Below are 12,210 nucleotides of genomic sequence, written 5' to 3'. Positions count from 1 at the left end.
ATCACTCCTATTTGTCATGCACACAAAATAAGAACCAATTTTATATTTTCTCCTATAAAATCACCTTCCTCGTGGGATCGATATCTTAAATACTATAACTTGACACGGTTGTGCACTTGCAATTTTGGTACATAATTATGCCGCATCAAGTTTTTGGTATTTGTGATCTCCTAGCAGCTAAACCAACTACGGATACCGCCGAGGTAAACGACGATCTGCCAGATGAAACCCACGAAGCTAACATAACTTCCCATCAACAGGTGTAGCGTTTGTATTTCGACGGTGCCTCTCGGGCAACTAATGTAGCAAGTGCTCCTGGATGTTCTAAGATTTCCTCCGGAGTTGGAGTTGTCTTAGTTTCCCCGGGAACATGTGATGCCTAGAGCCTACTCGCTGACTGAGCCGTGCTCAAACAACGTAGCCGAATATAATGCGCTGCTTATTGCATTCAGCTTTGCTAAAGAGCTGGGGGTCGAGTATCTCAAAGCTTTCGGTTATTCTCAACTAGTAGTTAAACAAATTCAGGGAGAATATGAGGTCAGAAATCAAGACTTGATACCATACCATAAGGTGGCCGTTGAGATGGCAGAATCGTTTGAAGGATTCTTCATTGAATATATTCCACGCTTACAAAACGCGTACGCAGATGCGCTGGCAGCATTAGTCGTGTCCCTGGCACAGCCTCCCGAAACGGAACGATTCGTTACGGTGAGAACTCACCAACTCTTCGTGCCAATCTACGATGAAGATGACAAAGAAGAAGATATTAAAGAAGTACATTCAACTCAAGTTGAGTTCGAACCCTGAGATTGACGTTTTCCTATCATAGACTACGTCCTGCACAGGATTTTACCAGAAGATGCGAAGGAAAGAGATTCGATCTGACGGAGAGCATCGAGATTCTACTACAACACAGAAAGTCGAACACTATATCATAGGGGGTACGATGGGTTACTACTACATTGTTTATCGACTAAAGAAGCAGAAGAAGTCCTTAAAGAGACACACGAAGGAGTTTGCGGCGCACACTAACCGGGCCCCAAACTTTATGATTGCATCAGAAGAATGGGATATTTCTAGCCCACCATGATCAATGACACGGTCGCATATGCCCGAAAGTGTCACGCGTGTCAAGTGCACGCGAATTATATGAACCAACCCCCGGAGCATCTGCATCCTTCAGCTACATCATGGCCTTTTGAGACTTGGGGAATTGATATTGTTGGTCCTATAAATCCCCCGTCAGTTAAAGGTGATCGATTCATTCTAGCAATTACTGATTATTTCTCCAAATAGGCTGAAGCAATTCCGCTCAAAGAAGTGAAGACGAACAACGTCATTGCTTTCATTAAGCACCACATTATCTACCGATATGGTGTTCTAAGGCGAATCATGCATGACAACGGTCCTCAGTTTGTCAGTAATACATTCATCAGATTTTGCGAGAAGTTTAAAATTCAAGACGTCTCGTCAACAGCTTATAATCCCACAGCAAACGGATTAGCTGAAGCCTTTAATAAGACTATCATCAAGCTTCTATCAAAACTCGTGAAGACTAACAAACGAGATTGGGATGATAAACTCGGCAAAGTACTATGGGCTTACCGCACCATAGTTCGCACGCCTACTGGCGCAACCCCGTATTCTTTGGTGTACGGGTGTGAAGCCGTCCTTCTGTTCGAAATTCAAATTCCATCTCTTTGAATCGCTCTCGCAACCCAAATGACGACCGAAGAACAACATCAGAAACGTCTTGAAGAACTCGAGATGCTCGATGAAAAGCACTTAGAAGCTCAACAGCACATTGAGTTCTACCAAGCCAGAATTTCCCGAGCTTTTGATAAAAAGGTTCGGCAACAGAGTTTTAAAGAAGGAGATTTAGTCTTAACCGAACGACGGCCCATAATCCTTAATTCTAAGAAGAAAGGCAAATTTGAACCCAAATGAGAAGGGCCGTTCGTAGTAGAGACGGTCTACTCGAGTGGCGCATATCGTCTTATTACTAAAGAAGGCGACCGGCTTATGATGCCGATAAACAGTATGTTCCTGAAAAAAATACTTCCCTTAGTATATTCAGGATAACCAATGTATCGGGAAGTTTCCAGAAGAATATTGCATGTGGTATTCTTAGGGATAACCCAGTTGCTATGAAAGTAATGAATAAAAAATCCACACTTGGACTCTGAATGTATTCAAAGTTAAAGCGTGTTTTATTATTGATGAATGAGATTCGATCATTTTGACAGATCAACCTTCCCTCACAAAATCCTCCAATGTTCAAATCAATTGACGGTGGGTCCACTAAAATTTCTATCTGCCAGTTCATGGCAATTTTCAAAACTTGATGTGTTTAGTCCTGATCACTTAACATCCAAATCCCCCCATCGAGTGGCTACTACAAACCAATATTTCTACTGCTACCTGTATTCCGCTCTCTTTGCTTTCAGGTCAAACCTATAAAAGTTAGGGCCAAAGCCAAATTCCCCTCTCAATTCCTTCCATGAACGAGAGGTCCACTTTCAATTTGAGCAATCAAAGCTATAAAAGTTAGGATTGTCTCCAACCTCACTTAGTCAAACCTGCATGTAGTTAGGACGGATCGAGTCATCCCTTTCGATAAACGAAAGACTTTCATCTTTTTCTTTTCAGCCAAACCTATAAAAGTTAGGGTCGAAATCAGAATTTCCCCTTAATAAACGAGGAACTCTTTTCTTGGATAAAGCAACCAATCCTATAAAAGTTAGGGTTGCTTGAATCTTTCCGATTCTCGGAGTGGAGATCCCACTCCTAGTTTTATCTTTTCGGATTCTGGGGGTGGAGATCCCACCTCGAGTTTCCTTTCCAACTGGAGATAGAATATAAAATTCTCCCTCTTCAGTGTTGGGAGATAGAATATAAAATTCTTCCTCTTCCATTTTTTAGGTTCGTCTTTACCCTAAACAAGACCTGGGGACAATATAAAATTCTTCCTCTCCAGCATCAGGTTTGTCTTTACCCTGAGAAAAGACGCAATTCTCAACTTCAAATCCGCGCACTTCATGCACGGGGAATTTTATCTCGACTCCTAAATAGAGATAAGCCTACACATAACACGCGTTGCCGGTTTAGTCTTTCGCCGAGTGAAAAAGACACCAGAATCTAAGTCTGGGGACTTTTATCCCGAATTCTAAGTAGGGATGAGTCAGCGCATAATACGCATTGCCGGGTGCCATATTCCCGTAAGAAATAGTAAAGTCTATGTATTCAAAATCATAGCACCAAGTCTAGGAGAATTAACTCTCTTAGCACAATGTTACATGTGAAACGGGTTTTAATAATTCACATGCTAGCCCGATGCAAACGGTAATCGGTAAAGACACATCAAACCCGTTAAAGGCTGGGAGTTTGCCAAAAATCCTAAGTCAGCGCCTAACACGCATTGCTGGGTGCCATATTCCCATAAGAAATGATGAAGTCTATGTATTCAAAGTCATAGCATCAAGTCTAAGTGAATTAATACTCTTAGCACAATGTTACATGCGGAACGGACCAAAACAATCCACATGCTAGCCCGATTCAAACGGTAATCGGTAAAGGCACATCAAACCCGTTGATGGCTGAGGGTTTGCCAAAAATCCTATAAATATTATGGTTGATTATTCCAAACAGAATAGGACATCATACTAAAAAAAGTATAATAAAAAAAGAGAAATATCTTCTATTAATGAAAATTGAGTTTGCAGGTACAAAAGTCACGGTCAATCTACATGAAGCTTATGGCTAAGAACTTGTTGCTCTAACTTCGACAACTCTTCCACATAAGCTTGCTCGAGCTCATCCTTCAACGTAGCCTTCATGGATTCTTCGTTAGCAGCTAACATCCCCGCAGCCTCTTCTTTCGCCTTGGTCAGCTCTTGTTCCGAGAGTTCCAACTCCTTAGACACCATCTCATGACCGCGCTCTTCGTCAACCCTTGCCACTACTAAAATATCCCAAGCCTCTTCTTCTGCTTGAAGCTCATGTTTAAGTCACGCTATCTTGCCAGCACTTGATGCAAGGGAGGACTTGATATTGTGCAGAATTTGTAACTTGTCGTCAAGGACGGCCTTCATCTGTTCCACTTTACTTTGACGCATTTGGACCTCAGGTCCAACCGATGCCTGGGTGTCGTGCCACGTTCGCAATCGAGATTCCATCTGAGCAGCTATATATGAAGGAGCACTTGTATCTCGAACCTCTCGGAGTTTTTGAAAACCATGCTCCAGATAATTCAAGTCATCAGTGATAGCTTGCACCAAGCGTAGCGATCTGATTTTCTCTATTAAGGCTAATCTGAGATCAAGGAGTGGCCTGAATTGACGAAAAGATGTCCCGCTATGGAGAAGTTTGTCAATCACCTTGCCCACGAAGGTAAAAAAGCTACTAACTTCTATACAAAGGACAATCTGGTTTGGATCATCCTCTAAAAATAGCGCTTTGACAAGATCGTGAAGTTGGGATGGAATCTCTGTAAGAAAAATAGGAATCAAATATTTCAGAATACTAACTCGAATATCTCTAAGTTTCAAGGGAAGCTTACCAGTACCGACGGAAGTTCCCTCAGCTGGAGTTCCAATACTTGATTCCATCTGCCTGGCCTCATGAACTGGTGAAGGCGCTACAAAAGCAATGGCCGTCGGTGTATCAACTTTTTCGGTTGGTCCGACGACTTGTTCAATCGGATTAGTCCCCACACCTGCGATGGTCATCTCAACTGTTAAGAGTGGAAGATGAGTCGGAGTAATCGACGAATGATCTTGTGCAATAATTCCTGCCGCTTGCGAAAAATCGGGACCCTTAGAAGCGTCAAATATCTCAACGTTGATGTTTGTACCAGTCTCAATTACTGGTCCTACAAGTGAAACTCCTCTATAGTTAAGTGAATTCGAGAGGGTAATAACTGTTGTAGAGGGGTAAAATTTATACGTGCAGAGGTACCAGGCTCAGCAGATACTTCGACGGTATCATGACAAACTTGCTCCAACAACATATCGTTAGATACCAAAGGATCTAATATCGGATCGGATGGATGGTCGTCCGACATCTCAAAAGTAATATCTTGAAAGGGTTCCTTATTATCTGAATTCTACATAAGGATACCTACGGAAGAGTCTGAATTTTAAGACACAGAAAGAGAAATTGGGAATCCATAACAAATTAGAGTTGGATTTACCTTTGTTAGGGACATCAGAGTTCACAATCCCAGTATTGGCACCTATTTCTTGGAGTTTTTCTAAAAGAGCCAAAAGCATAGAAACAATTAACGGATGCACGAAATCTGAATCTGTCAATTCCCAAAATCGCCATTTGAAAGGTGTACTACCGGTGTTAGATGTACCTGGGTCAAAGACTGGCGTAGATGAACTAGGTCCTACCCCGGTGCCTTCATCGGTTTTAACAGTCATATCCACTGCAGCATTTTCGGGCTCATCGAGAGCAGCTCTGTGTACTTGCTGCGAAAGGTCGGGCTCTTGAAACATATCAAAATTGGGAGAAGGAGGATCATAAATGGCCTCACTTTGGTCACCTTCCCCTAAAAAAATGGCAAACTCACTAAGTCTAACAGGAGAAGGAATCAAAAAGACGGCAAAAAATTGAAGCGTTACCTTCCCCAGCAATAGATGTATCGTTGAGTGGTTCTACGTTGGGAACTAAGGAGGCAACATGCCGTTTGAAAACCAGCTTTTGACACTTAGAAGGTCGCACCTCGTCAAGATCCATAGACCTGTTTAGCACAGAGTCAAGGCGTGGTTCAACTATCGGATCTATCTGAGCTACGGTCCGAGAGCGAGCGCGGGCAGTAGGATGACCGCTCACTTTCTCTCCCTCTTTAGAACCTACACCTGTAATTTCAACAAACATTTTGTGAGGATAAGTGGGTAAAGCCTTCCACCTTTTTTGGGTCTTGAGTCGATGAATTCGATTGGCAATTGCTAAATCCAACAGCTCTTCGAAAAAGGACTCTGACAAACCTGTGCTGAGTTCTTCTTCGTCATTGTCCGCCGCCCCATCCTTACCACTGGCGACATTCACATCTAATCCTTCTTCTCCGGAAGGAAAGGAATCCTCCTCTTGTTCCCTATTACGGGAAGGACCAGCAGGTTCTTTTCCTTTCCTTTTCTGATACTCGGCTTCATAAACCAGTCGAGTAGCGATCCGAGCTGCAGCCTCGGCCGTCAACTCCTTAATTGGCTTCACTAAAACAGGTTCATTGGCCGCTAATAACCAACAGCAATATAAGAAAGTCAGCTCTGATTGGCGTTCAGCGACCGGAAGGCTAAATCTTGCACCAGTACAACCCGTAACATTCCACAGCCACGCCCGGGCACCATCTACTAAGCCACCGCGAGTCCGGAGTTCTGAACTTGGGTTCCCAACATATATTTGATCATACCCAAGTTGCTGTGCAAACCTACACGGTAGATACGGTTCTATGTAACAATAATTCTTTACTCGAAAAATCATATAACCTGGCCTAATGTTCACTAGCTAATCAAAGCATCCGGTGTCAAGGCAGGTCCGACCAGTATCACGCTTCTCTACGTCAACCAATGAATCACCATAACGACCCAAAAAATCAAGGGAAGCATGTCGAGACGACCCAGCATTTATTGTCTTGCAGCCGTTTCTGGATGTCCATGAACCCCCGTCCTTTCCATTTACAATCTTCTATCAACTGCAGCAAGGGGACAGATTGGTTCGCAACCTTGGGCGCATCCATCATGTCAGGGCGATGAAGAACAAACCACATTATCAGGTACGTGTAAGGCAGCTCCACCTTGGCCGTTTGGATTACAGCACTTGGTTTACTTCCTTCCTGGGTGAAAGTACTAATCATTTGGCGAAGACCACGGTGGATACCGGCGATCATTGTCGAGAGAAGAGAAAGATTTTTTTGATAATCCAGTTGAACAATGGGATAAAGTACCTCCACAGGCAGAACATCCGTGGGTTGATATGGGACTATGCATTTCTTTAACCAAATGGTAAGATAACCATCCAACAGAGTCATCGGGAGAATAAGCTTCATTGTATGCCATAAGAAAGTGTGAAACTTGGTCCCGGCGAGAAAATCATCCTCGATACCGACGGTAGTATAGGAATGAGCATCGAACTTCTTGATTAACTCATTAATCTCTGACAAATTCAGTGGCCTCAACTCACAAATCGCTTCACCAGAATTGCTTTCTAGATTTCTGAGTAAATAATTTGCAAATCTTTTCAACCTGATTTGCGGTTTGTTCCTCTTCAATACCGGTTCGACACCTGCCAAAGCTATGTAGTAATGGCAGGTGAGATCCCACAAAGTGTCGTGGCGATTCAGGGTAGTCAACTTTAACTGGCGTAACTCCCGATTCGAAGGGAAGTATTCTTGGTATATCATATTTCCTATTGGCAAACCCAAAACCTTGTTCATCTCATGAAGAGCTAATACCAATTCCCCGCGCTTCGTCAGAAATGTATTCGTGTCGGGATTGTAAATCTCCATCAACGCAAGGAAGTGGGAAATGCTGATAGTCAGTCCATACATAGTGACACGAACGGCCGCGTACAGCCCGCTGGCCTTCAATTCTTCACCCCATCGAGCGAGGACATAGCCAGTTAGACGAGACCACCAAAGTTTATCAGAAGAATGAACCCAACCATAATATCTATGGTTATTGGTAGGCATCTCTCTCCCCAGTCTTGCGAGGTGATTCTTCAGAGTGTTAGCAACCGTACATAGCTCGCCTCGTGGTGGGTCATTCAATCCCAATACACCGGGATGCAATCCGGTGACACGATTTCTGTTACTCGAACCAGGAGTGGAATGATGAGTGAGGTATCCGCAATGGACGCGTTCACGTTCCTCCGTCAAATCCCATGGCATCTCTCGTTTAACAGCCTGTTGTCGTAATTCGAACAATGAACGATGACGAGGAATATGAGGGATATATAGAAAACCCCCTTCATCCTTATGCAGCCATTGTTCAGCTTTGAAGGGCACAATAATCGGGTCCTCAATAGAGTCGCCGAATAAATATTCCGGTTTCTTTAAAGGATGGGTGGAGTTGATGTCTTCAACCAGAGGTGTGTCGGTAATCAATTGCCATAAGGTACGACGATCTCCTTTATGTATTAGCTGGGGAAGTTCTGCAGGTGCACCCGGAGCAAATTGGGGGATAGCCGGGATGAGCATAGGATCTTTAGTGGAAGCATAAGCCTCGCCAGAGCGGCCTTCTACCGCATTGGTATTGATCGCCTTTGAAAGGAATTCAACTGAAACAAATAATATGCATTCGCAAAATGCAGCTATCAGATTTTCTTTTTATCTATGTAGGCGTTGAACTCATCTCACAGATCAGTGAGATAGAGTCACGGTCCTGTAATTGGTGAGACGATTTCAACGTTATCACGCGCGCGCAAGATGGGGCACGCTGTCGCAGAACAACGCGACAATATACCTCGTCCTGCGTAACGCAATGCAATGTGAAATCACCCCGAATTAATTAAGACGCATTTTGACCAAGGAAAACGCGGTTACGAAGCGGCCACACCCACGAAGGAGAGTGACGGCTCTTCCCAATTGCCTCACCAAGGAGGACAAAGTGGGGGTATAATATACAACATGTCCATATGGGTTTTTAAGCTAAAAAAGGAGAAAATGCTCATTAATTAGGCGAGACGATTTAGACTGCATTAATACACACGAAGCACGACATACGTAGTCATATAAGTAACTTGACAACATACCCGTCCTCCGGAGTATAACGCGGTTATAAATCACCCCAAATTAATTTAGGTGTGCTTCGACCAAGCAAAACACGGCTATGAAGCGGTCACACTCACGAAGGAGAGTGACGGCTCTTCCCGATTGCCTCACTAAGGAGAACAAAATGAGGATATCATACATAATATATCCATATGGGTTTCCAAGCAAAAAAAAAGAAGAAGAAGAAAAGGTACTTGTTAATTTAGGTGAGACGATTTGGATTACATTATACATACGAAGCACGACGTATGTTATCATGTGAGTAACATGAGAGCATACCCATCCTCCGAAGTATAAGGCAGTTGAAGATCGCCCCAAATTGATTAAGGCGCGTTTTGACCAAGCAAAACGCCTATGAAGCGGCCACACCCACGAAGGAGGATGACGGCTCTTCCCAATTGCCTCACCAAGGAGAACAAAGCGGGGATGCAATATGCAGTATGATGTATTAATTATTGAATTTGTGGATAAAAGAAGTAATGATGTTATACCTGTACAACTAAAAGGCTCCGGCTCAGGTGACTAAGTAGCAGAGCGACCCCTCGTGGCGCGTGATCCCCTCGTCGACATAGATAATCTGCAATGGGAACCAACAATTCAATCATTCAGAGAAATTGGGAAGTATAACATTAAAAAAGAAAATTATGAATCTTTGATTGAAATTCTACAAAACAGAAGTTTTCAGTTAAAGGTCCAATTAAACCTATATGACATCCTCAATTCAAGATAACGTAAGAAAGAAATCAGATATGCAAGTCAAGCGAATTAAGCGGCTCATACACATCTCACATCTATAATCGAGCATGAAAATTCGAAGGAAGAATCAAGTTGAAGGTCGCAAAGTCAAACACAGGGTCTCGACCACGTCAACATACTGATTCACAAGCTCACGGAATCGTCCGAAGTTAGAAGCATGGATATTAAATTGAGTTTCATAATCATTGATATATGGGCTCGACACAAAAATTCCTACGGCAAAGATTCATACATACAAGAGTGGAAGCCCTCGCAAATTTCAGCCCATTCTTGCACAAACACCTCTCAAATTTCGGCCAAATACACCCCTCAAATTTTAGCCCATTCTTGCACAAACACCCCTCAAATTTAGGCCAAATACACCCCTCAAATTTTAGCTTATTCTTACACAAAAGCCCTCACAAATTTTAGTCCACTTTTTGCACATAAACCCCCAAAATTTCAGCCTTTTTTACACATAACACCCCTCAAATTTCAGTCCAAATTTGCACAAAAAACCCCTCAAATTTCAGCCAAAAACCCCCTCAAATTTCCCCAAATTTGCACACAATCCACATTCACAATTTCGGCCATATATATATGCATGAAATTAAGAAAGTAGTAAAATCAAAGGTGAGGGAATCCAAGCTCAAATTTTCAGCCACCTCTCAAAAAAAAAAATCAAGATTTGATTTTTTTCCCCAAATCAACAAACTAGGGTTTTGGATTTTAAAGAATTTGAAAGAAGGGAATCAAATTGAAGTTATGAGGGAGAGAAGTTCTTACCAAAGCTTGGAGAAGTGTTGATGATGAAGCCCAAGATCCTCCAAACCTAACTTGCCTTGCTTGAAGCCTTGGAGAAGATGGGAGCTTGGACGGAAGAAGATGAGAGCTTTGAGGCTTTGAAGAGAAAGGGGTTAAAGGCTTTGAAGAAGAAGAGGATAGAATACTTGGTGTGGAGGAGTTCTTGAATGGTTGGAACTCAAGGTAGAAGAGTTCTTTTGAAACCGAACAAAAGAGGAAAAGAAGAGGATGAAGTCGGGTATTGTAATTGGGGATACTTGGTTGAACCGAACCCATATGAACCGAACCCAAATCTGATCTGAACCAACTCAAACCAGGTTGAACCGGACTAGACCAATCCTAGTTTGTTGATTCGCACGCGTGTGAGCCGCGAAATGTGGGCTCGCGCGTGTGGAGGGATCCGGGGATAATTCATATGCATTTTGAACCTCTTTTCGGGTATTTTTCGATGTATTCGACGCCTGTATTCATACTCCAACGGGAATACGAGTCTAAACTATTTCTCACTTTTGACAGGAAGTTCCTAAAAAAATATTACGCGTAATATTCTTCAGGATAACCCGGCAACCTCCAACGGGTACACGAGGTTAAACCGATTCTCGAAACTCCCAGGAGTACACGAGTATAAACTGGTTCTCCTTAGGTTAACACCGGTCAATGCGTTGCGATGATGGTCAACGTCGATCGATACTAAACCCTAAGGTCAACGCCGGTCAACGCGTGGCCTTGGGTCAACGCCGGTCAACGCGTTGCGATGATGGTCAACGCTGATCGATACTAAACCCTAAGGTCAACGCCGGTCAACGCGTAACCTTGGGTCAAAGCCGATCAACGCATTGCGATGAGATTCAACGCCGATCAATACGAAACCCTAAGGTCAACACAGGTCAACGCGTGGCCTTGGGTCAACACCGGTCAACGCGTTGCGATGAGGGTTAATGCCGATCGATACTAAACCCTAAGGTCAACGCAGGTCAACGCGTAACCCTAGGTCAATGCGGGTCAACGCGTTGCGATGAGGGTCAACACCGATTGATACGAAACCCTAAGGTCAACACAGGTCAACACGTAGCCCTAGGTCAACGCCGGTCAACACATGGCCTTGGGTCAACGCCGGTCAACAAGTTATGATGAGGGTCAACGGCAATCGATATGAAATCCTAAGGTCAACGCAGGTCAACGCGTGGCCTTGGGTCAACGCCGATCAACGCGTTGCGATGAGGGTCAACGCTGATCGATACGAAACCCTAAGGTCAACGCAGGTTAACGCGTAGTCCTAGGTCAACGCCGGTCAACGCATTGCGATGAAGGTCAGCACCAATTGATGCGTAACCCTAGGTCAACGCCAGGCAATGTGTTGTTACACAGATAATCAATGCAAAGTCAAGTAAACAAAACGAGCCAAAATCAACTCACCAATTCTGATTCGAGACTTCGACAACAGTCAGGCAATAAACACAGCACCGAAAGAATTTCAACTGTTCGACAAAATACTGAATATACTAAAATATGGAGAAGTCAGGAACTAAAATCGGTTATAGGTCCCTTAACACCGACTGAAGGTGTGGGCCTATCACGTCCAAAGTAACTCAGACTCCTCTCTAAGGAAATGAGACTGAAACACTTTGGAGGGGGTATCTGTAGGCATCTAAAAATGCCTATAGGTTCCTGAATACGGCTCGAGATGAAGAGGGGCAATAAATGTCATCATCCAAGTCGAGAAGGTTTATCCGAGTGGCCCGCGTATTCATCAGCCACCGTCAAGTAGCCCATATGCTCAATGGTCACCAGAACAGCGAACCAAACGTCCCGTAAGCTCACTGACAATTATGCACACTCACCACCTAGTTCCAAGCATCCCGCGTACTCGCCAGCCACCGTCAAGCGATCCGCACGTTCAC

The 12,210-nt window shown here is 43.7% G+C and overlaps 1 protein-coding gene across 1 annotated transcript in view; it reads right to left on the bottom strand.

Annotated features, from left to right (window-relative positions):
- LOC109833381 (triose phosphate/phosphate translocator, chloroplastic) overlaps positions 1-3,926 on the bottom strand; it is a 28,407-nt gene extending 24,481 nt beyond the window's left edge. The window contains exon 1 of the mRNA XM_020401034.1: positions 3,747-3,926. Within this exon, the coding sequence (XP_020256623.1) occupies positions 3,747-3,926 (180 nt within the window). The remainder of the gene's footprint in view (positions 1-3,746) is intronic.

Source organism: Asparagus officinalis, chromosome 1 (genome assembly GCF_001876935.1).
Source record: "Asparagus officinalis chromosome 1, Aspof.V1, whole genome shotgun sequence".
Classification (NCBI taxonomy): Eukaryota; Viridiplantae; Streptophyta; class Magnoliopsida; order Asparagales; family Asparagaceae; genus Asparagus; species Asparagus officinalis.
This window is presented reverse-complemented; position numbering and strand designations above follow the sequence as displayed.